This window comes from Macaca nemestrina, chromosome 12 (genome assembly GCF_043159975.1).
Source record: "Macaca nemestrina isolate mMacNem1 chromosome 12, mMacNem.hap1, whole genome shotgun sequence".
Taxonomy (NCBI): domain Eukaryota; kingdom Metazoa; phylum Chordata; class Mammalia; order Primates; family Cercopithecidae; genus Macaca; species Macaca nemestrina.
Window position 1 is genome coordinate 22,129,808 of NC_092136.1, and position 25,091 is coordinate 22,154,898.

The following is a 25,091-nucleotide window of genomic DNA, read 5'->3' on the forward strand; positions in this document are numbered from 1 at the left end:
CATCGCTGCATGGGAGTCCCACAGCACCCCAAATTCAGCCGTCTGGAACGGAGGTCCTCATAGTTCACCCCCAAACATGAATCTTCCTTTGAAATGATTTTCTCGGTGAATGACTCCATCTCCCGCCCGGTCACTCAAGCCAGTGGGTCAAAAGTTCTCTTAGTTCTTTCTCTCTTTCCCTCTCTCTCTTTCTTTGATAGCAGTAAAATACAGATAACATAAAATGTACTATCTTGACCATTTATCAGTGGACAATTCAGTGGCATTAAGTGCGTTTACACTGTTGAGCAACCAACCCCACCATCTGTCTTCAGAACTTTTTCATCATCCCATACTGAAGCTAAGCACCAATTAAACAATAACTCCCCATTTCCCTCTTTCCCCAGCCCCTGGTCATCTCTATTCTACCTTCTGTCTCCATGATTTAGAATATTCTAGGTACCTCGTATAAGAGGAATCATACAAATCTGTTCTTTTGTGTCTGGCTTATTTTACTCAGCATAATATCTTCAAGACTCATCCATGTTGTAGCACGTCTCAGAATTTCATTCCCTTTCAAGGTTAAATAATATTTGATTGTATGAATATACTGCATCTGTTCAACCATTTATCTGTCAGTGGACACTTAGCTTGTTTCTACTTTTTGGCTATGGTGAATAATGGTGTCATGTACATGGTGTACAAATAGCTATTCAAGCCCCTGCTTTTAATTCTTTTGGAAACATAATTCTAGAAGTGGAATTGCTTTGGATGGTAATTTTATGTTTAATTTTTTGAGGACTTGCTAAATTGTTTTCCATAATGGCTCCACCATTTTTTATTCCGCCAGCCATGTATGGGGGCTCCAATTTCTCCATGTGCTTACCCAACACTTACTGTTTTCTGTTAGGATTCTGTTGTTGTTGTTTTTATTTTATTTATTTATTTTTGAGATGGAGTCTTACTCTGTCGCCCAGGCTGGAGTGCAGTGGTGCAATCTTGGCTCACTGCAACCTCTGCCTCCTGAATTCAAGCAATTCTCCTGCCTCAGCCTCCCAAGTAGCTGGGATTACAGTAGACAGCCACTACGCCTGGCTAATTTTTGTATTTTTAGTAGAGGCGGGGTTTCATCGTGTTGGCCAGGCTGGTCTCAAACTCCTGATGTCAGGTGATCTGCCGGCCTCAGTCTCCCAAAGCACTGGGATTATAGGCATGAGCCCCCTTGCCTGGCCTGTTGTTTTTATAATAGCCATCCTAATGGGTGTGAAGTGGTATCTCGTTGTGGTTTCGGTTACCATTCCTCTGGTAGTTAGTTGATATGGAGCAATATTTTCATGTGTTTATGGGCCATTTGTATGTTTTCTTGGAGAAATATCTATTTATGCTCTTTGACAATTTATTAATCGGCCTGGTTTTTTGTTGTTGTTGAGTTTCAGGAGTTCCTTATATATTCTGGGTATTAATCTCTTATGAGATGCGTGATTTGCAAATATTTTCTCCCATTTTGTGTATTGTCTTTTTACTCTCCTGGTAGTGTCCTTTGATGTATGAAAGTTTTAAATTTTGATGAAGTCTGATTGTGTCCATTTTTTTTCTTTTTATTTATTTATTTTGCTGTCTATACCTCAGTTCTTCTTAATAAACCTCCATCTCATTGTCATTACCACCTTAGTTTACAACCTTAGTCCAGGCTCTTACCTCCACATCTCCAAGCTCAACGTTTTTTAAAAAAAAGAAAAAGAAAAAGCATCAGTTAGCCACTCTCAAAGACAAATGTAATGATTTCACATCTTCACTTATTTATCTGGCTACATTTACAGAGCACCAGGCACTCTACTAGGTGAGGAAGATGGGATTGTAAATAAGATAGGCCCCAGCCCTCAGGAAGTTTCTGTTCTAGTGATGCAGACAGACAATTAGCAGATAAATGCGAGCCAAGAAAATGATTTTGAAGTATTTCTAATGGGCCAGGCGCAGTGGCTCACACCTGTAATCCCAGCACTTTGGGAGGCCGTGGTGGGCAGATCACCTGAGGTCAGGAGTTTGAGACCAGCCTGGCCAACATGGTGAAACCCCATCTCTACTAGAAATACAAAAATTTGCCAGGCACAGTGGCATGTGCCTGTAATCCCAGCTACTTGGGAAGCTGAGGCTGGAGAATCACTTGAACCCAGGAGGCAGAGGTTGCAGTGAGTCGAGATCTCGCCACTGCACTCCAGCCTGGGCGACAGAGTGAGACTTCGTCTCAAACAAAACAGAACAAAACAAAATTCTGATGTGTCTTCCTTCTCAATTATTTGCCTCTCCCCACCCTCTTTCCTTCTGCAGTATTCCACCATTAAGGCTGAACCATGAAGACGACATCGCAGGGGAGGAGAGAGAGACACTGCCCAGAACCAAGAAGTTCATTGCGAAAGGAAGATGTGCTATTTGGGGGATCCATCCAGACAGGAGGAGGAAAGAGAAAGCACTTCAGGGAGAAGGAAGAGGCCAGGAGTCTGGACAAAGGCCTCTTTGCCAAAGGCAGTGGCAAAGTGCACTGTTGTCAGCAGCAGCAGCAGCAGTGATCTTCCTGGCGCAGCCAGACCCTCCTCGCTGTAGATGAGGCCAGCGAAGACTGAAGGGTGGCATTGAGAAACTCCCCTCCGGCCCCTTCTTCCTCTCCAGTTCCACTCCCAATCACTCAAATGTGTGTGCTTTGCCCTTGGGTCCAGATGCCAGTTGAAAAGAAAGTCAAGAACAGCAGCATGGAGAAGAAAATCCTGAAAAACTGACTATTTTTCTTAAAGCGACCACAGTCTGAAATGAACAGTGAATGAGATAATATTTAACTTGAGCTGAAAAGACTCCTATTAAATTGAACCCAGTATCCTGGCCTAGGAAAGAGTCAGAATAGGGCCTGGAGAACAAAGTTGAATTCAGTTACAGTTCAGTTATGGGAACTGAAACATAATGACTTTTTACCTTCGCCACAGAAACAATTAAGATCATTATCGCTAGGGGCTAGTGCTGTCTATAGCAAGGAGATGGACGGGCTGCTGTGACAGGCAGGACCGAGGAAGCCTATTTCAATTCAGGTCATGGCCAGGGAGGGCCCCTTGGAGGAGGTGACCTTTGGCTGAGCCTCAAAGGATAAGAAGTAACCCAGAGGAGAGCCAAGGCGAGAGAGTTCCAGGAAGGGGAATTGTGGAATTGTGGACCTAACAGCAGGGGTTGGGAGATTGCACCACACGTGTGAGAAACAGGAAATGACAGTGCCAATAAGATGCAATGATCCAGGAGAGGGCATTAGAACCTTTAGAATCTTCCAACATGATTATAACCCTCCACTGCTCCACATTTTTAAATGATTCCTCATATGTTCTAAAATAAAGTTCAGATTCATCAGCTCCGAACCGAGGACCCTTCTCTCCTGGCTTCCTGGGCCTCACTTGCACCACTGGGCCTCATTCTCCATCCATCAGTTCTCCCCAACAGGCCCCTGCAGATACCTCGTTCTTCCCTCCACTCTGCCTTTCCTTTACCTGGGACGCTGGGCTCCCACTTCCCGACCTGCCTAATCCCCTCCCCTTCCTGTGTTTAAAGACCCAGCTCCTGCCATTTCCTCCAAGAAGCTTCTCTGACCTTCCCAGGTTGAGGGGACCACCCCCTCCTTTGTGCCCCCACCGTTCTTCCTGGGTACAGCCACCATTCCCTCTGCTGTGACTGTTTGCCTATCTTTCTCCCCATGTGACTGCATGCTTCTTGGGGGCAGGGACTGAGTCTTACTCATTTTGGCACACTCCGTGTTTTTCTGGTAGGTGGTTGTATATACACTGACATCTCCAAAACCTTTTCTGCCTCCCAGTTCTCTCTTGAGCTTTAGACCCATACGTCTTCCTGCCCCCCAGATACATTCGTGCAACTGGCCTAGAGCAGTGGTTCTGGCACAGGTGTGCATCGCAATCACCTGGAGGCCGTTCATGCTGCTGCTGCAGGAGACAGTGTGTGTACCTCTTCCCAATTCCCCGTTTAGTGATGCACGTTTAGTGATGTCAGAGGTAGCTTGAAATCAGTCATGATGGGATTGGCACCCCAGGAACTGGAAAACACCACCCATCAGGGCTTCTCCCTGTCCCTGGAGGGCCTGTTGCTAAGCATTTGGCAGGATGCCTCTAGCTGGAGGACTAGACAGTTTATTAAAACCCAGATTGCTGGGCCCACCCACAGAGCTCCTGATTCGGCAGGGCCTGAGAATGTGCATTTCTAACAAGTTCCCGGTGATGCTGATGCTGTTGGTCTGGGGACCACAGTTTGAGAACCGTTGGCCTACAGGCACCTCAAAACCATGTCCAGACTTAAAGCCATCATCTTTCCCTCACACCCACTCCTCCTCCTGTGTTTTATGTTGCAGGGAATGGCAGCACCATCTACCCTGCTTCTGAAGTCAGAAACCTGGGAATCCACTTGAAGCCTTGCCTCTCTCAGCCTCTGTGGCTCAGTGATCATCAGGTCCTGGCAACTGTCCTGCAGCAACCCTCCTCTCATCTTTCATCTTCTGCCCAGCCCCAGTGCCTGGGCCTTACCTAGTTGTGCTTTATCTCTCTCCTTATCAGCAGTCCTGCACCAGTCTCCTTGGTGAACACTGAGCTTTCATCCTTGCCCCCCACGGTCCCTTCTCTGCATCACTGCCAGGACGGTGTTTGTGAAGTAGCTGTCCAATCATGTTATACCCAGGCTGAACGATGTCAGCGGCTCCCTATTCATTTTCCTTAGGAGTGCTGTCCAGAGCTCCTATTCCTCCCTCAATCATCAACACTGGCTTCACTGTCCCCCTCCTAGAAACTGTTCTTTTTTTTTTTTTTTCTTTTCCGAGATGGAGTCTGGCTCTGTGGCCCAGGCTGGAGTGCAGTGGTGCGATCTTGGCTCACTGCGATGTCTGCCTCCCGAGTTCAAGTGATTCTCCTGCCTCAGTCACCTGAGTAGCTGGGACTACTTATCACCACGCCTGGCTATTTTTTGTATTATTATTATTATTGTTGTTATTATTTTTTTAGTAGAGACAGGGTTTCACCATGTTGACCAGGCTGGTCTTGAACTCCTGACCTTGTGATCCACCCGCCTCGGCCTCTCAAAATGCTAGGATTACAGGCGTGAGCCACTGCACCAGGCCCATTAGTTCTTTTTAAATCTCTTTTTTTTTTTTTTTTTGTCTATAAATTTGTTCTGACCATGAGGCACCGCTGGAGTCTCTCTGAATCTGCTGTGATTCTGGGGCCCGCCTGATTCGCGAATCGTTCATTGCTCCATTAAACTCCTTTAAATGTAATTTGGCCAAAATTTTTGCTTTAACACCACCAACACCCATCTGTTGGTGACTAAGGGGTGCTTCTGGGGGCACCAACTCTCCAGTACTGCCCACCTGTGCAAAGGCCATTTGCACAACCAGAACCAAGCCCTCAGTCCCTGTCTGCATGGCCTGCAGTCTTGGGCTCATAGAAGTGGATGCGGAGGGATGTGGGCAGGCACCGCTGGCTCTGGCACGGCTCTCCCTGTTTGATAAGTAGATCTGAAGGAAAGGGCGTGCTGGGCCGAGCTGTTAGCACATTCCAAAGCCCTGAGGCTGGAAGGAGAAGCCTCGGGGGGCAGTAATTAGTTCTCAAAACAGCGGCGATGAGAGGTCTTCTTTGTGGCCTCCTGGATGGGCATGTTCCACGGATGAGTCTGGGTGGTGGAGCTCATGGTTCAGAGTCACGCTATCCCATGGGACTTTCTGATGATGGAAATGTTTCATATCTGCACTGGCTAAAACAGGAGCCACTGTGGCTGCTAAGTGCTTGAAATGTAGCAAGTGCAAGTGAGGAAATGAATTTTACATTTTATTCAATGTTAATGAATTTAAGTGTAAATGTCCATAGGTAGATGTGGTTAGGGGCAGATACGGTTACTGTACTGGACAGGGCAGGGCTAGAGGCTCCATCCATCTCTCCTTTCGCTTCTCTGTCCTCTGCCACTAGAGCAATTATGAGCTCCCGAGACTGGGCATTACGGTGCCCAAAAACACATCACCTGGAATGCCACAGGGTCCTCCCCTTAGTGGCTGAGTTTGGTCCTCAGAGCCTTAGCCTTGTGTCCAGCTGCCACCTGCAGGATTTGGAGAGCAATGTGCACAAGGTGTATTGATCCCTCGTCCCTGAGCTAGAGATGGCTGGTGCCTGGCAGCAGCCGAGCCCCCTCATCCTCACTGCCCATGCTCTGTGGAAACCCCTCTCTACAGCATCTGGCTGTATAGAGGATGAGTGGGGAGCACAACTCGCGACACATTCTCAAAACTCTTGGAGAGGGCTCAGTGGGGAACCCCCGGGCTCCCGGTAGCCATTTGTATGAAGTTAGCTTGTGGTAAGGGCCTTCATTTCAACAGGGGTTTGTGTCTCTGATGGTTAATTTGATGTGTCAACTTGACTGGGGCATGAGGTGCCCAGATATCTGGTTTGACATTATTTCTGGGTGTGCCTATGAGGATGTTTCTGGGGGATATTGGCTTTGAGTCAGTACAGTGTGTAAAGCAAGTGGCCCTCCTCATGAGAGTAGGCATCATCTCATCCACTGAGGGCCTGCGGAGAACAGAAAGGAGGAGGAAGGTTCTCTTTAGCCCATGGCTTGATCTGGAACACTGATCGTCCTCTGCCCTCTTCACTCCTGATTCTCAAGCTTTCAGACTTGGACTTTTTTGTTTTTAGATGGAGTCTCGCTCTGTTGCCCAGGCTAGAGTGCAGTGGCCCCGTCTCGGCTCACTGCAACCTCCAACTCCTGGGTTCAAGCGATTCTCCTGCCTCAACCTCCTGAGTAGCTGGGATTACAGGCGCCCACCACCACGCCAGGCTAATTTTTATATTTTTAGCACAGACAGGGTTTCACCATGTCGGTCAGGCTGGTCTCAAACTCCTGACCACGTGATCCACCTGCCTTGGCCTCCCGAAGTGCCAGGATTACAGGCGTGAACCACCACACCCAGCCCAGACATGGAGTTTAATCTCTACTATCAGCCTCCTGGCTCTCAGGCCTTCAAAAGACACCACTATTTTTCCCAGGTCTCCAGCTTGCAGACAGCAGATCCTGGGACTTCTAAACCTCCATAATTGTATGAGCCAATTCCTTACAATAAATCATGTATGTTTATATAGACATATATGTATTATAATGATACACACACACACACACACACACACACACACACACACACACACACACACCCTATTGGTTCTGCTTCTCTGGAGAACTCTCACTAATACAGGGCCCATTTTTAAATAATAAAAGGCAATTTCCCAAAGGAGCTAGACATTTTCAGAGATGCTAGGCTTTCTGCAATAGGCCTCTACAGAAATTTTGGGATTGGAGGGCATGGCCTAACTCCAGACTCTAGGCCTAACTCATGGCCATGGAAGGACAGAAATTAAGCCTCATGGACAACTGAGAGATGGAACTAGGCTCTAGGTGTGGCCAGGCACCAAAGGCAAGTCACAGACCAGAAAGCCCCTTTCCACCAGAGGCTTTATTAGGACGCTGAGCCTCCCACCTATGGGAAAATGGAGTCCTAATTCATGTTCTCCATGCTGTGTAGAAACCCCAAGCTGAGAAACTAACATAAAAACATGTTTGGCTGGGTGCGGTGTCTCACGTCTGTAATCCTGGCACTTTGGGAGGCTGAGGCAGGAGGATCACCTGAGGTCAGGAGTTTGAGACCAGCCTGGCCAACATGGTGAAACCCTGTCTCTACTAAACAGAACAAAACAAAAATATTAGCCGGGCATGGTGGTACACGCCTGTAGTCCCAGCTACTCTACTTGGGAGGCTGAGGCAGGAGAGTTGCTTGAACCTGAGAGGCAGCGATTGCAGCGAGCTGAGATAGTGCCACTGCACTCCAGCCTGGACGAAGGAGTGAGACTTTGTCTCAAAAAAAAAAAAGTTCGACTTCGTAGGGGATGCAGCAAAGACAACCTCAGAAACTTCTCTGTGAGGAAGTGTCCTTGACCCCACATAATGTATGAAAATACTTCAAGCATTAACTGCTGCTGAATAAGGACAAAAAAATATATATATATGAGGAAGTTCAGCACTACTCATATATGGATTCATTCATTCATTCAGCAGTTTTTTTCTGGACACCTACTATGTACCCGGGGCTAGGGATATATCAGGGTACAAAACAGGTCCAAATCTTGCATTCTTATAGCTTATGTTCCAGTTGGGGGTGGCAGACAATATATAAGTCACGTACAGAGCAGACTTGATAATGATAAGAGCTACGAAGAGAAGTCAAGCACAAAAGGGGATTAGGAAATTGTGGAGGAGGATGTCACAATGTAAAATATCATGATTAGGGAAACCTCACAGAGAAGGTGGTGAGAAGGTGAGCAAAGTGGGTGTCTGGGGAAAGAGTATTTCAAGCTAAGGGAATGGCAAATGAAGATGACCTGAGGCAGAAGCATGACTAGAAGTTTCAAAACACAGTCAGGAGGTCAGTGCGACTGGAGGAGTGAACAAGAGGCAGATTAAAAGAGATGAAGCTAGAGAGGTGAGCCACATTGTGAACTTTTTTTTATTTTTTAGGGTTTTATATGTTATTGCAAGCCAATAGTTTTAAGCAGAGGAATGACATGATCTGACTCATGTTTTAATAGGAGTCAATAGTTACTCTGGGTTTTTTTTTTTTTTTTTTTTTTGAGACAGTCTCGCTCTGTCGCCCAGGCTGGAGTGCGGTCGCGTGATCTCAGCTCACTGCAACCTCTATCTCCCAGGTTCAAGAGATTCTCCTGCCTTAGCCTCCTGAGTAGGTTGGACTACAGGCATGTGCCACCATGCCTGGCTAATTTTTGTACTTTTTTTTTTTTTTTTTTTAGTAGAGATAGGGTTTCACTATGTTGGCCAGGCTATTCTCAAACTCCTGACTTCAAGTGATCTGCCTGCCTTGGTCTCCCAAAGTGCTGGGATTACAGGCGTGACCCACAGTGCCCGGCCTAGGATTTTTTTTTTCCTTTTTTTTTTTTTTTGACTTGAATAACTAGATGGAGGGAATTGCTATTAACTCATATGGGAAGACCAAAGTTAGATAATAATTTTGTGAGAAGATACGGAATTCTGTTTTGTACAGTTCATGTGAAGATACTGTGTAGAAAGTTGGATAAATGAAATGAATTTAGAGCGGATAGAGGACATCTATGCTGGACATATAATTTGGAAGGTCACAAGCATGGAGACAGTATGATAGTATGATATCACTAAGAACTTGAGAGAATATATTAGGCTGGTGCAAAAGTAATTGCGGTTTTTAGAGTAGTGATCCAAAGACTGAGAACTCAGAGGGTTACAAGGCTATAGGGTCAGACAGTCCAAATAGCCAACAAACAGGATAACTTATTCCTAATGAACAAAAAAATAGACTAATTTGAAAAGTAAGTATGCTGGAGGTGTTCAAGTAGTTAAAAGAGTAGCATCCATAACACACACAAAAAGATTATGAAACATGAGCAGATAGATATGATGAAAAAGAACCAGACAGAAATCATGCAAGTGAAAAATGTCATTACTGAAGTAAAAATCTCAATGGATGAGTTGGACAGCAGGCTAGACACAGCTGAAGAGAAAGCCAATGAATCAGAAGACAGAATGGAAGAAATCCATCAAACTGAAAAAAAGGAAGATAAAAATTTCCTCAATTTTTAGGAAATAGGTGTTCGTATTTAGTGCTGTCTTTGGGTGAAAGCCCCCCTTCTTAAAAGCTAGGGGTCACTGTCCTAACCAGTCAAGCTTTTGAGTCCGAATCCAGAAATGGAACAAAATCCATTTATTTTTGTTTTTGTTTTGAGACAAGGTCCCAATCCAAGGTTGGAGTTCTGTGGCATAATCAAAACTTAATGTAACCTTGAATTCCTGGGCTCAAGCAATTCAACCATCTCAGCCTCCCGAGCAGGTAGGATTACAAGTGTGTGCCACCACATTTGGCTTTTTCTTTTTCTTGTTCTTTTCTAACAGACAGGGTCCTGCTGTGTCACCCAGGATGATCTTGAGCTCCTGGTCTCAAGCTATCCTCCCACCTCAGCCCCCCACAGTGTTGGGATTACAGGCATGAGCCACTCTGTCTAGCCTGGAACAACATTCTTAGCAGAAAGGAAAAGGTAATTTATTTCTAGAATTAAGGAGTCACTGGCAGGATTGAAGTCCTCTGCTAATAAGAAGAGCTAACATTTATTGACTGCCTAGTGTGTGCCTGTCCCTGTTCAAAATACTTTACATGGGTCAGTAGCAGTTGGTGGCTCGGGGATGGGCTGAGGGAACAGGCAGTAGCTCTGTAGATTAAGTGGAGCAGCTTTTCTCCATATCTGCTGGAGTTCTCCCTGATTTCGTCTTCCCTCTCGGTTTCAATAGCTCCTATTTCCAATCTCTTGTCTTCAATGTTGCTGTAGTTTCTCTAGGGTATTGTTGGGTCAGTTAACCGTCAATTCGATAGTCAAATAACTGTTTTTTTTTTAATTAAGCAATTTCATTGTGCCAGGTTTTTATATTGTAAAAGTAAGGGACATAGACATTGATTAGACATGGAGCTAAGTATCTGATGGGGAACCAGATACATAGCTCATTTCAATACCATGTGATGAGTGTCACCATGGGGATTATGGCAGGTGCCTTAGAAGCATGGCATCTTGAGAACAATGCCTCAGAAAACCAGTAGACCTAAATAAATGGAAAAAAAAAAAGGCGGGGGGGGGGAAGATTGCAAGGATTTGGCATTCCAGGTAATGGGAATAGCGTGATCACAGGGATGGGAATGTAGTAGAATTTTGATGCATGTGGGAAATCCTAAATTGTAGCCTGAAGTGCAATCTGGGGAATGGCTCTCCATTTCACTGAGGACAAAGTCCAAACTCCTCAGCCATGTGTATGATGTCTTTTGTGATCTGGCCCTAGCTTCATTTCTTAGCACCTGTCCCACCCACCCTCTATTCTTGCACCATATTGAACTACCTGCAGTGACCAACTCAGTGCCTGGCACATAGTAGTTTCTTCAATACATGTTCATTGAATGAATAAATGAGTGGCAGAAGACAAGCATGGAAAGGCAGGCAGTGGCCGAGCCATGGAGGACTCGCTTGGAGTGTCGAAACCGAGATGGTTTATGCACCTAGGCAAGGTTGACTGTCTCAGAGGACCCTGTGTATTCATCAGAGAATTCAGTTTCTGGGTCTTCAATATTCAGGCTTCTGCTGGAGTGGACTTTGTGTCCTCGAATTCTCTATCTTGTCTCTCCAACTAGATTGTGACTCTTTGAGGGCAGAGACCATGTCCAATGTCTCATCCAGTGTTGGACATCAGTACATGTTGAACTAAATCTGTTTGTAGAAAGAGCTGGAATTGCCTGTTTACATCTCCACAGAAAGGGGAAACATGAGATTTGATCTAGGGATGCCTGTCTGAGCATTAGAATAATCACAAAAGCTGAATTTAGAAGCCAGTCCCCCCTGCTGCTGGCTCAACCATGACAGCAGGGTGGATCCCCTGAAGCTGGCCACACCACAGTGGTCGCGTCTTCTCCCAGCAAGTGGTGCAAAGCTGTTGGGCAGTGAAGGGCAGAATAGGCCTTGTGAGGTTCATGGGCAGCGAGGCACTTTCCTCTACTAGCCAGACTGAGAGCAGTGAGCCTGAGGCAGAAGGATGGAGAGAGCTTTTTTCTTCTTCAAGTTCCATGGCAGAGAAAGCAAGATACTTCACTTCCCTAAGATTGGTTCCCTAAAAGATTGTGAGATGTGGGTGGAAAGCCCTTAGAATGCCAAAAGCAGGAAGCAGAGGAACATATCAGTTGCATTGCTTGTTAACCACTAGCATTGACTATTTACACCTGAAAGCAAATAGGAAACAGCTCAGAATGAAGAACTTCCTGGAAATAAGCACTACATAGAGGCAGAATAGTAGAGGAGTAAGAACACCAAGTTGGTGTTAGGCAAATCCAAGCTTGGTTTGAATCTGAACTCTACCACATACTGTGGGATTATGAGCTGGTTACTTTACCTTTGAGCCTTGGTTTTCTCATCTGTAAAACAGAGATAATGTTGCCAACCTATTTTGTAGTTGTGAAGACTCCATGAGATAATGGGTGTATAGCATGGTGGTTAGGAGCGTGGCCTCTAGAATTAGACTCCCTGGGTCCAGACCTTGACTCCCATCACTTCCTAGCTGTGGTCTTGGACAAGTTACTTAAATCTCAGGCTCCAGTTTCCCATTCTCACAGTCAGGATAACAACAGTATCTACACCATTGGTTTGACGTGAGGCTTAAATGAATTTTATTTCATGTAAAGCTCTTAAAATAATCTTGGAACATAGTAAGAGCTCAACAAATCTTAGATGTTTCTGACTACACACAGCTTCCTGTCTGGCTCAATGAATTGAAGCCGTTATAAGAATCAGAGAAGATGTAGATCAATCAGTGTCATCACGAAAGCTTGGGTAAAAGAGGCCTAGAAGGGGGACAGAAACCAGAGAGAAGAGGGGACATTTGTTGGGGAATGGATTAAGCAAAAGCTTTGGAAATCAGAACAGCGAGGCTGGCCTGACCAGAAGATGTGCCAGGGTGGAGTTGAACGGCTGGGTCTTGTTTAAAATTAACTTAAGTAAATTTCTTTAAAATATCCAGTTTCTATAACGTGGTGTAAATAACAACAGCTACCCCTTCCTGGGTGTTTGCATCGTGCTGAATGCTTCATATTTTAAAAATCTCCTTTACTTCTCACAGCTATCCCCTGCGAAGAATAGTAGCTCTTATCATTCTCAGATTATTTTATTTCAGTGAGAAATTCAGCTCAGAGCTAAACACTTGTTCAAGATCTCCTTGCTAGTGAGAGGCGGGACTGAGATTTGAACCCAGATTTGTTGAACCCATTCTGAGGTTCTCTGAGGCAGGAACAGTCCTACCACAGAGGAGTTGCTACAGAGCCAAAGTTCTCATGACGCCAAAGTTCTGGGGGAATCTGCCTTGGAAGCTCTCAGACCCTCGCTGTATGTGGAACAGAAAGGCCACTAACAGCCACCCCTTGTGCTGGGGAGTTGGGCTCCAAGTTTCATTCCCAGCTAGTTGGTGCCAGTGTCTAAGTCTAGTGCGAGTCAGAGCTTTGACCTATCTAGTGAATAAGCCCCATAGAGTTCCAGGATGGCAGCCACAGGGCAGGGCAGCTCCCTGCCAGTGCATGATCACTAGGCCCTCGCGTCGCCAGCCCTGCAGGAGATACACATTCATGGTCTGTCAGCCGTCCCGCAGTACAGCTTCCCACCACACTTGATTTGAAGCAGCATCTGAAATGAGGCTGGGAACAATGCTGTGGAGGCAATTCCAAGTCATTTCAAAGAAAGGTCAAGCTCTTTCCTCTTCCTTTCAGATAAGCAGATTTGTAGCTGTCCCTACCCCGTACTCCTTCTGTATAAAACCGACTTGAAGCTGCCTCCATTCAGTGTTGGCTGACCATTCCTGCTTTTAAGAGATCGAGGCCATCCTGGCCAACATGGTGAAACCCCATCCCTACTAAAAATACAAAACTTAGCTGGGCGTGGTGGCGTGCACCTGTAGTCCCACTGCTTGGGAGGCTGAGGCAGAAGAATTGTTTGAAACCAGGAGGCGGAGTTTGCAGTGGGCGGAGATTGCACCACTGCACTCCAGCCTGGCAACAGAGCGAGACTCCGTCTCAAAAAAAAAAAGAGAAAAAAAACAGTCCAGAGTAGAAAAATACTTGCTGAATTATCAATGCAATAGAAACGAAAACCTATGTGCACACAAAAACCTATATGCTTTTTTTTTTTTTTTTTTTTTTTTTTTTAAGACAGAGTCTCTCAGGCTGGAGTGCAGTGGTGCGATCTCAGCTCACTGCAACCTCTGCCTCCCGGGGTCAAGTGATTGTCGTGCCTCAGCCTCCTGAGTAGCTGGGATTACAGGCGCCCACCACCACGCCTGTTAATTTTTTTTGTATTTTTAGAAGAGACAGGGTTTCACTATGTTGGTCAGGCTGGTTTCGAACTCCTGACCTCAAGTGGTCCGCCCGCCTCGGCCTCCCAAAGTGCTGGGATTACAGGCGTAAGCCACGGTGCCCAGCCAAACCTACATGCAAATGCTTATTGCAGCTTTATTCACAATCTCCAGAAGCTGGAAGCATCCCAGTGTCCTCCAACAGGCCAACAATGGAACACTACTCAGCAACAAAGTATCGAATCACTGATCCACACAACATGGGCAAACCCCAAGTGCATTCATTATGTTGAGGGAAAGAAGCCGGACTCAAAAGGCCATACCCGAATTCCATTTATATGACATTATGGAAAAGGAAAAGCGATGGGGTGGGAGAGCAGACTCGTGGTTGCCCAGGGTTAAGGGTTGGGGAGGTTCAACTACAAAGGGACAGCACGAGGGGAGTCTTTTGGGGATGATGAAAGTTTTGTATCTCAATTGTTGTGGTGGTTGCATGATAGAACTGTATACCAGAGTGAATTTCATAGTATGTTAATTTTAAAAAGTCAAGCAACTGGGCTGGGCGTGGTAGCTCAAGCCTGTAATCCCAGCACTTTGGGAGGCCGAGGTGGGTGGATCACCTGAAACCAGCCTGGCCAACATGGTGAAACCCTGTCTCTACTAAAAATACAAAAAATTAGCCAGGCGTGGTGGCACATGCCTGTAATCCCAGCTACTTGGGAGGCTGAGGCAGGAGAACTGCTTGAACCTGGGACGCAGAGGTTGCAGTGAGCTGAGATCGTGCCATTGCACTCCAGCCTGGGCAACAAGAGTGAAACTCTGTCTTAAAAAAAAAAAAAAAAGAGTCAAGCAACTGTTGAAAGTTTCAGGAAAAAACTGTAGTGAGGTGGGGAAGCAGGGAACTACATTTAGATACAAGTTAATTTTGATGGATCCCCGAGAGAATAAAGGCTCACTGTATTCAGTAACAAACAAGCTTGCTGTTCTCAAAATATATCTGATAAAACTGGGGTTTGTTGGACTTCAGCTGCGTAAACAACAGAGAAGTCACAGGTATGTCTGGTGTAAGAAATCAGACTTTGCTTCTAAGAAATTACACAGTCTGTGCTAGAACTAAACCCTTCAAGTTCCACGAGCCATTATCTGAGATGATCAGTGTCTGATTGCATCCTAGGAAAGTCCACAGAAATGCTGTCTTCAGTGGAATCCTGTCCCAAGGGGCATGCCCAACCTACACGATGCACCCCAACGCTGTCTGTGAAACTTACTTGGATGAATGTTAAGATCAGTGCTTACCTGAGGACCATGACTTTGTGGCTTAGATGGTTCTTCCTTTGCCAGGAAGGTCAATTATATACTAAACTCTGAACATGTGCTGACTGTATGTCTTTCCTCATTAAATGCATTGTTCTAATAAGTTCATCAAGTATAAAACCTAGTGATGATGGATTGTTTTTTTCTCCCCTCACCTTGCTGCTGGAAGAAAGATAAAGCCAATGTAGGACTTGGGACGATCAGATCGAGTTAAAGTCAGGCTTCACAGCTGCCCAAATTAGCCAGGTTCTAAAGAAAAATCACATGACCGACCTATTTTGATCATAAACAATTTTATTTTATTTTCTCAGTATGTGCCCTTGAAGATTTCAAAATGTTGGAGTTTCTGATTCTCCTGGGACCAAAGGTAAAAGCATTGTATGGAAACACTCAACCTTGGCTCATTACTCTCCTGAGGAGCGAAGTCGGGAGGCCTCAGAGAGAGGGAGCTGACACTCACACCTTATTCCAAGATGGGTAACACAGTGAACAAAGAATTAGTAAAACATAGACTCAGTCTGTAGAGGGCTTCAAATATACATATTCTATATATATAAACCTGTTATATAGGATTTCAACTTATTGGTTTCCTTGTGATTGGTAATTAAAGTACAAATGAGAAAGATGTTGCACACTGCTGATTTCCCCTTCTCAGCCCCCCTCCCTCCCCAACATAAATAACATTACAAAGGTCAGCTGATCCTAAGAATTTTTGTTGTTGCAAATATTTTGTTTTAAAATTCATATTCCCCTTCCTCCCCTGCAAACTACCTCTGAGAGTTTGTAACATAGCAGCACGGAACGTACAAGACTGGGGACAGCATGGAGGTCTAACGGAGAGAGCGCAGAACGTGGCTTCTCACCGACGGGCACCAGATGAGCTTCTGCATTTCCACTGACAACAGAGGCTACGACAGGAAGCAGAGAATGAGCAATGCGGCTTCATCCTCCTCCAAAGAGGAGGCTAGCTGGACCACTGAGAAAAGCCCTAAAGGCAGTGAGGTTTTTGGAGACAGAGCACAGCTCCAGAAATGTCTTGGCTCAGTATTTACACAATATCTTGAAGCTGCACTTTCCTTTTAAGAAATGTGTGTTTCTGAAGGTGCCTCTTCTGAGGCTGGTTGGGGGAAAGGAGAAACTTAAAAACAAACCAATTCCCGCATATGTAAAAGTCCTGTTATAAGTCTTAGTTATTTTCACACACATCATTAATAGTAGATACTGACAATGATTGGTTTCTTTTTTCTTTTCTTTTTTTTTTTTGAGAGCATGAGTAAAGAGAAAGAGAGAAAGAAGAAGTGCACTAAGGAGAGCGCCGTCCCTTCTTCAGCATTAAGTGACACTGGATGGTCTGGATTCGGTTCTTGGCCGGGACAAACTCGGGCTGAAGCTTCAGTGTGGATTCATACCACACCAGTGCTTTTTCAAATTCTTCCTGTGAGGGCCAAGGAGACAAACGTGAGGGGATGGCATCACCAGGCTAAATATATACTGTGCCCTCTTTTTTTCTCAAGAAGCACCTCTGTGCTAGGGACAACCCTGCAGCGTTTGCTCAATGGATCTAAGTCTCTGTGGAAAAGTCTGAGGTTCCTCTGGGAGGAAACAGCTGCCTTCATCCCCGAGGTGTAACATCACAAAGGAAACTATGGCAGAGCCCAAGAACAAAAGGAAAAGGGGTAGAGCAGCTTTTACAAACCCAACAACAGTCGTAATTGTGGTAATAATAAGACCTAACAGTCCTGAGTGCCTGAAATGTGTCAGACACTGTGCTAGGTGCTTCATGAAATCCTTCCATTTAATCCTCACAGAAACCTCTAGAACCATGCCTGACAAACGCCCATTATGCATCTGCCTAAATTTTCTAATGTAGCTAGAAAGACGGAAACTAAGTCAGGTATCTCAATTGGACTCGAACATTTTGAAGAGTTTTGAAATTCACTTTAACATTTAAAAACTCCAACAAAGATTGGGAAATGATCCCTGCCATACTGAAGGTTAATCTTTTACTTAGAGTTACACTCTTAAAGAAGAGCCCAAATCAACTGGTTCAATGACTTCTAGCCAAATGAGAGACACAAGCCCTCGCTCATAGTAGCAAACTTCACGTTTACTGGGGGCAACAACAGATTCTTCAATTTAAGAAGCAGAGGGAAATCTGCATATTCGGCAATACCTCCCTGGCAAAATACTTCTCACCTCTGAAGTCAAGGAAGCTGGCAGCCCAGGGCTGCTCACTCCATAAGTCATTACTGAGAGCATCTTGGGAACAGCCCTATGTGTGATGCCACATTTTAGATGAAAGTGAACGGCATGATTCTCATGCTAAACTGGGTTATGACAGCTTTTAGGGGGTCCCCCTGGGATTTTCAGTTCTGAAATCAGTTCTTGTTTCTGATCAGAATGAGGGATCTGGATGACTTTGCCATTTTCTCTCTAAATGGTATTCCATGAAACTAGTGGAATTTCATCATTCATTAACTACTTGGTGAGCACCTACCACGTGCCAAAAACACTGTGAGGCACCGGAACAGGGAGGTGAAGAGGAGTCTTGTCCCCAACGAGCCCATAGGCTAGAGGGAAAGACAAATCCTTAAACAAAAAATTATAAAACAAGGTGAAAATCCAGCAAGAAAAATATGCACAGGGTGTCATGAGTGCGATGACAGGTACCTTAGCCCAACCTGGAAGCAACAGAGCATGTTCTACATGGCATGTCAGGAGAGGTTCTCTGGAACAGGTAGTGTCTCCAGGAAATTGTAGGTAAATCTGACTCTGCTGTTGGTGTTCAACTCATGCTGAGGAACTACGTAGTTGCAAATACTTAGAAGAATTTCATGTATTTTTTTTTTTAAACACCTCTCAAACCCTTATCCACAAAATATAACATTTTTTTTTGGAGCTAGCAATTTTAGACAAGTTTACAGGAGACTGATGGGCAATGACATATTCAAAGAGGTTTTGAAATCAAAGAGGTGCTGCTGTTTGGCAGAGTTGGTACATTCTGCTCACACCCCCATCTCACCATTGCCACGTAGACATTGCCCAGAGTGAAGTGGTTCACAGCAAAGTGTGGTGCGATCTCTACTGCCATGGTGGCCACTATGACGGCGTCATTCCAGAGCTTGGCATTGTGCAAGATGTTGGCCAGGCTAATCAGGGGCACATCCTGGGAGAAGAAGGAGAATGGTGAGAAGGGAAAACTGGGTTTTGAGCTTTCATTCTTGTTTTTGGTGATCATAAAGAATATAGTCGGTGCTTCCTGGTGAATGATGAGAATAGTGCCACTCAAAGCGCTTTTCTGCTGTTTGCTACTAGTCTGTGATAGATAAGGTGCTTGTACCAGAATATCAATCAATTCCTTCTTTCATTGGCAGAGTCTTGCTTCAAAAACCAAACACAACAAAATGTCAGCTGAAGTCAACAATCCGCTGAATGATGTAGTTGGTTTCTTCTGGTGAAGCTCCTCGTCTCATTGCAGACTGCTAATAAAAAGTCTGCACTGTCCACAGACCACGCTTGGAGTCATGCTGCCAGAAAGTCAAAATAATTTCTGCAAGAACCATCATCTCATTAGGGCTTGGCAAACTGAGGTCTAACCTAGTCTGCTGCCTATTTTTTAAAAAGTTTTATTGGGACACAATCATTCCCAGTCCTGTACGTATTTCTGTGGCACTTTTCATACTACAATGCTAGAATTAAGTAGGTGCACCAGAGGCTGGCTGGCCTCGAGAGTCTAAGTGTTTTATTCTCTTGCCCTTTTCAGGAAGTTTGCTGACTCTTAGAGGTGGAGCCTCAGCCCTTCCCTATTGCCTAACAGTAGAGAGTACAAAATGATGGATGGAACAAGTAGCAATATTGTTGCAATACTGTTATCATCACAAATATCATTCCCTTTAAGTGCCTTACCTGAGCAATGCTACCTGTATCACGCCATATTGGGTTCTATAGCAGACACAGAAGAAACAGAAAAAAAGGACCCATCTTTGTGACAGCCATAGAATGCATGACCCTAGATGAGCTCATTGAAGTTCAATAAGGTACCCAAATTCACAAAGCTAGTAAGAGGTAGAGCTGTGTTTAAAACTCAGCAATGCCTGGCAGTGAATCCTGTGTTCCTTCCATCATTCCATACACTGCCTTGATGAGCAAAGAAGACACCAGCCACGTCTTTAAAAAGTATAAGATCTGGATTAATGCAGAACTCAGAACACATGGGTACAAATGTGCTGATAAAAACCGTACTTTCTCACCCATCATAACAACAACTGGTCTTCCAGAAAAGTTTGGTGTCACACAGGGTTAGCTGGTTTGGTTTTTGTTTTGTTTTGTTTTGTTTTTGTGGAAACAGTACAAGTCAGACAACGATCAGGGACTGATCAACGCATGTGAAGAAATGGAAATTCGCTTCTATCTCTGTGCTTGGAAGCAAGCTCAAGCCAAGAGGATAAGCAAAACAAGTCTAAGAGGTCACCAGGCCCCCGAGGACAAGCTAAACTCAGATTGACTTCTATGTGTCAGCCCACTTTGGCCAGTGCATTTGCTGTATGTTGGGTGGCTCTGAACACAACAGAAAGGGGACTCAATGCAGTAACGTCTTACAGTGATCTGGAAGGCCTTCCCCACGTTCCAAGCTGCTGAGGCTGGGGAGGCACGCAGCAGGGATAGTTCACAGGCTTGCTGGGGCACATGCCCAGTCAGAAGGTCTCCTGCCCCATTCTCTCCTTGTAACATGTCCTCACTGGCTGAGCATGAGGGAGGCTGGTTGAAAGGGCAGAATAAACCATGGGGAATGGAAAGGACCAAGGGGCAGAAATTCCCACCTTCTGAGTCCCACTCACCTTCATCTGGTGTGGTGCATAGTGCAGAGCCTGGCGGAGGCAGTCGATTGCCTTCTTTCCTTGGCCTTTCACCCTCCAGTAGAGGGCTGCCATGCTGGAGAGGACCCAGGATGTCTGGTTCTGCAAAGGAATGTTAGCTAAGGCTGGTGTCCTTTCAAGAACATACTCATTTATTACCAAGATTAAGTTCAGTTACACAAGTCACGACCATTCAACTGAGTATTTACTAAGTGCTGGCACTCTGCTTAGCACTTTCTGTTCCTCCTGTCCTTCATTAACCCTTAGAACAATCCTGTGAGCTTGATACTACTATTACAGCCCTTCTATAAATGAGAAAACTATGACTCAGAGAGGTTAAGTGTCTTGCCCAAGTTCACTCAACTACTGAATAGCAGAACTATATCTCATATCTATGTTCTATTTTATTTAACTTTCTGAATAGGTAACATATTCACATGTTTTAAAAACCACAAAGTATACAAAGTTATACCGTGAAGTCTACCTCCCATCCTTGTCTCTACGGTAGACAAGGAAACGCTATTTTTAGTTTCTTACGTTTCCTTCTAGAATGTCCTCCCCTCCCCTCCCCCCCTTCCCCCCTCCTTCTTCCCCTTGCCCCCTCCTCTCCTTTCCTTTCTCTCTCTCTCTCTCTCTCTTTTTTTTTTTTTTTTCCCTGAGACTGAGTCTCTCTGTCGCCCAGGCTGGAGTGCAGTGGCATGATCTCAGCTCACTGCAACCTTCATGTCCCGGGTTCAAGCGATTCTTCTGTCTCAGCCTCCCGAGTAGCTGGGGTTACAGGTGTGCACCATCACGCCTAATTTTTGTATTTTTAGTAGAGACAGGGTTTTGCCATGTTGGCCAGGCTGGTCTTGAACTCACGACCTCAGGTGATCCACATGCTTCGGCCTCCCAAAGTGCTGGGATTACATGAGCCACAACGCCTGGCTGGATTATAACAATTTAATCTCCGGCCAGAAATATGTAAGTATCACCACTTCCTTATAGCCCCATCACAGAGTTTGTTACTATACTCTTAGGCCTCTGCCAATCTGATGGGTGAGAAATGTGGTTTTAATCTGCATTTCCCTTCTTATGGGTGGAGCTGACCATTCTTTCATATTTGTTAGCCTTTTGTACGTCTTTTCTGTAAACTATCTGCTTTTATATTTTAATTCTTCTGTGAGGCTTTTGTCTTGTCTGTTGGTAAAAAGTTCTCTATATTTTAGGGAGATCATCCTTGCCTATGATTTACAGATAGGTTTCCTGAGTTTGAAGTCTGTCTTTCGACTTATGGTACTTTGTGTGATGCAGATTTTGATTGCTACAGAATTTGTTTTTTTCATGATCTTCAATGACTTCTGGATTTTCCAGTTGTAGTTAGGAAGCCCTATCTCATTCCAAGGATATCAAGAAATTTTACTGGGCCAGGCTTGATGGTTCACAGCTGTAATCTTAGTGCCTTGGGAGGCCAAGGCAAGAGGAGATCAGCCTGGGCACCACAGCAAGATCCTGTCTCTACAAAAAATAAAAACTTTAGCTGGGCATGATGCTGTGCATCTGTAGTCTCAACTACTCAGGAGGCTGAGGCAGGAGGATCACTTGAGCCCAGGAGTTTGAGGTTACAGTGAGCTATGATCACAGCACTCAATGCACTTTAGCCTGGGGGAGACAGACTGAGACTCTGTCTCTTAAAAAAGCAAAATAAATAAATATTTTACCATTTCCCCTATAGAATTTTTATAATTTCATTTTTTACATTTAAATATTTGATCCATTTGAAATTTAATCTGCTATAAGGTAAAAGATATGGCTCCAACTTAATTTTTCTCCAGATAGCTACTAATTTGTCTCAAAATTTAATTAATAATTCACCTCTCTCCCCAGTGAGATACTACCTTTACTATAGATAAAACTACAGTATTTAATTTAGGCTGAATTTTGAATTTAGGTCTAACTTTGGATTTTTAAAATCTATTTCATTTGCAACTTTTGGTTGATCTCTGACTCCCAGCCATTACAGAAGAGGCACTCAGAAGACATAACTGCTTGTCTGATTTCGGTTTTCAATAACATTTTTGTTAATTTTAGAATTCTACATTGTCAGGGAGTATAGTATTTACCTTCTGATCTATCACCCTATGCCTCACCTTTGTTTTAGTATTGGTTTTACAGCTGAATATAATCAGTGATCACTGACATTACCTTTGTTTGTTTTTCCCAATCATCTCCTGGTTGGCTAAAGCTCATCTTCTAATAGTTTCCTCAAGAAGGGCTCATGGGAACAATATTCTTTGAGATCACTGCTATGGGTTGAACTATGTTCCCCCAAATTTCATATTTTTAAGTCCCAATCCCCTGTACCTCAGAATGTAACTGTATTTGGAGGCCTTCAATGCAGTGATTAAGTTACAATAAGGCTATTAGAGTGGGGTCCTAACTCTAAATGACTGGATTTGTATGAAGGAGTTAGAAGAGGAGAGACACACCAGGGTCCTATGTGCACAGAGGGACAACCATGTGAAGAGGCAGCATGAGGCCAACTGCAAGCCAAAGAGAGAGGTCTCAGGGGAAACCAACCCTGCCAGCACTTTGATCTCAGGCTTCCAGCCTCCAGACCCGTGAAATAAATTTCTGCTGTTGAAGCCACCCTGTCTGTGGTATTTTATTCTAGTGGCCCTAGCAAACCAATACACTCATATATGTTGAAAACTTTCTGTCTGGTGCTTTCAGAGCTAAAAGACAGCTTGGTTGGATTTAAAACCACAGCTTAGTCTTTCCTCAAATAATGTATTGGCATTTCTGTATTGCCTCTTGGTGTGGAATGCTGCTGAGAGAAATCTGAAGCTAGCCCGACTTGTTTCTCTTTGTTAAGTGACTTGTTCCTCCTTGTTAAGTGACTTGCTCTTTTTGACTGGTATTCTAAAAGGATTTTAAATAAAATGATCTTAGGCCGGGTGTGGTGGCTCACACCTGTAATCTCAGCACTTCGGGAGGCTGAGGCAGGTGGATCACTTGAGGTCAGGAGCTCGAAACCAGCCTGGCCAATGTGGTGAAAACCCATCTCTACTCAAAACACAAAAATTAGCCAGGCGTGGTGGCAGCTGCCTATAATCCCAGCTACTCAGGAAGCTGAGGCAGGAGAATCACTTGAACCTGGGAGGAGGAGGTTGCAGTGAACCAAGATTGCACCACCATACTCCAGCCTGGGTGACAAAGTGAGATTCTATCTCAAAAAAAAAAAAAAAAAAAATTTATTTAATGCTAATATTTGACACACAAAAGAATATAAATCATTAAATACATGTATAATATATAATTTCTTCTTTTTTCTGAGGCAGCTCTTGCTCTGTCCCCCAGGCTGGAGTGCAGTGGTGTGATCATAGCTCACTGCAGCCTTGAACTCCTGGGTTCAAATGATCTTCCTGTTTCAGCCTCCCACCTCAGCCTCCTGAGCAGCTGGGACTACAGGCATGCACCACCATGCTTGGCTAATTTTTAAATTTTTTGTAGAGATGTGATCTTGCCATGTTGTCCAGGCTGGTCTTGAACTCCTGGGCTAAAGTGATCCTCCTGCCTCAGTCTCCCAAAGTGTTAGGATTATCAGAATGCGCCACCATGCCAAGTAAATATAAAATTATATAACATAGTTAAATAGTAAGTATATAACTATGCAAAACATATTCACGTTGTAAAACATACAATAATGAATATTCCAGAAATGACCACCTTACTGAAAAATGAACTTGTATTTACCGATGTGTTCTTACACCATTCCATCCTCACCCACTATTCTAAATGTTATCTTTAGTATTCCATTTCACCTTTTAAACATAGTTCTATCTCTGACATACATGTATACTTGATTCAACAATATAGTTTACTTCTTCCTGCACTTTATGAAAATGGTACAGTGGTTCCTCCTACTTGAAGGGGATACATTCCAAGACTCACAGTGGATGCCTGAAACCATGGATAGCATCCAGTTTTATATCTACTATGTTTTTTTCAATCTGATAACTGAGAGGCAGGGAGCATCTACAGTGTGGATACACTAGGTAAAGGGATGATTCACATCCCGTGTGGACCGAGCCCAAGAGCAGGTGGTTTCATCATGCTACTCAGAATGGTGGGCAACTTAAAAACTTATAAATTATTTTTTTTTGAATTTTCCATTTAATATTTTTGGACCATGATCGACTGTGGATAACTGAAACCATGGAAAACGAAGCTGCAAATAAGGGGGGGGGGGGACTATGGCATACTATATGTAGACCTGTCGAACTTGGGGCTTTTTATTCAACATTATATTTCTAAGATTCATTCATGTTGTATTTATTCAATTCCCTGCTACACAATTAAATGCTCATTAAGTTGAATACACTACATGGTATTTATCCATTTTCTGTAGATGGGCATTTAGATTGCTTCCTGTTTGTCTCCTGTTATAGTCTAGACTAGATACTGAAGAGTAGAATTTCTGGGCCACAGGATATGCATATGTTCCAAAAAAAAAAAAACTCCAGAGATTGCCAAATTGTTTCCCAAAGGCCATATGCCAACTTACAGCCCCATTAGCATTGTTTAAAAGGACCTCTTGATCCATATCCTTCTTAACCCTAGGTATTATTGGTGAGGGGAAAATGGCATCTTCCTGTGGTATTACTTTGCATTTCCTGATTACTAGTGAGATTGAGAATTGTTTCTCATGTTTATTCATCACACAGATCACTTCTGTGAAATGCCTGTTAATATCTTTAATGCATTTTTCTATTTTATTATGTTTCATCAATTTATATGTTTCATGTATTAATCTTTTGTAGATTAAATGTGTTACACATGTTTTCTCTCTGGCCTGCCTCTCTTTAATTAAACAAATTAAACTTTAATATACTTGAAGTCATTAACATTTTCTTTTATAGTTATTTTGTGTCTTCTTCAAGAAGAAAACTTTCCTTACTCCATAGCCAGAAAGGT

The 25,091-nt window shown here is 44.1% G+C and overlaps 1 protein-coding gene across 4 annotated transcripts in view; it reads right to left on the reverse strand.

Moving 5' to 3' along the window:
- Positions 1-15,553: 15,553 nt before the first annotated feature.
- Positions 15,554-25,091, reverse strand: part of LOC105471604 (tetratricopeptide repeat domain 17) — a 139,401-nt gene continuing 129,863 nt past the window's right edge. For all 4 annotated transcript variants that reach the window (XM_071074820.1, XM_011724149.3, XM_011724150.3 and 1 more), the window contains 3 exons: positions 20,118-20,237; positions 18,302-18,445; positions 15,554-16,714 (listed from right to left, as the gene is read on the reverse strand). In XM_071074820.1, coding sequence (XP_070930921.1) covers positions 16,583-16,714; positions 18,302-18,445; positions 20,118-20,237 — 396 coding nt within the window. In that variant the 3' untranslated portion in view covers positions 15,554-16,582. The remainder of the gene's footprint in view (positions 16,715-18,301; positions 18,446-20,117; positions 20,238-25,091) is intronic.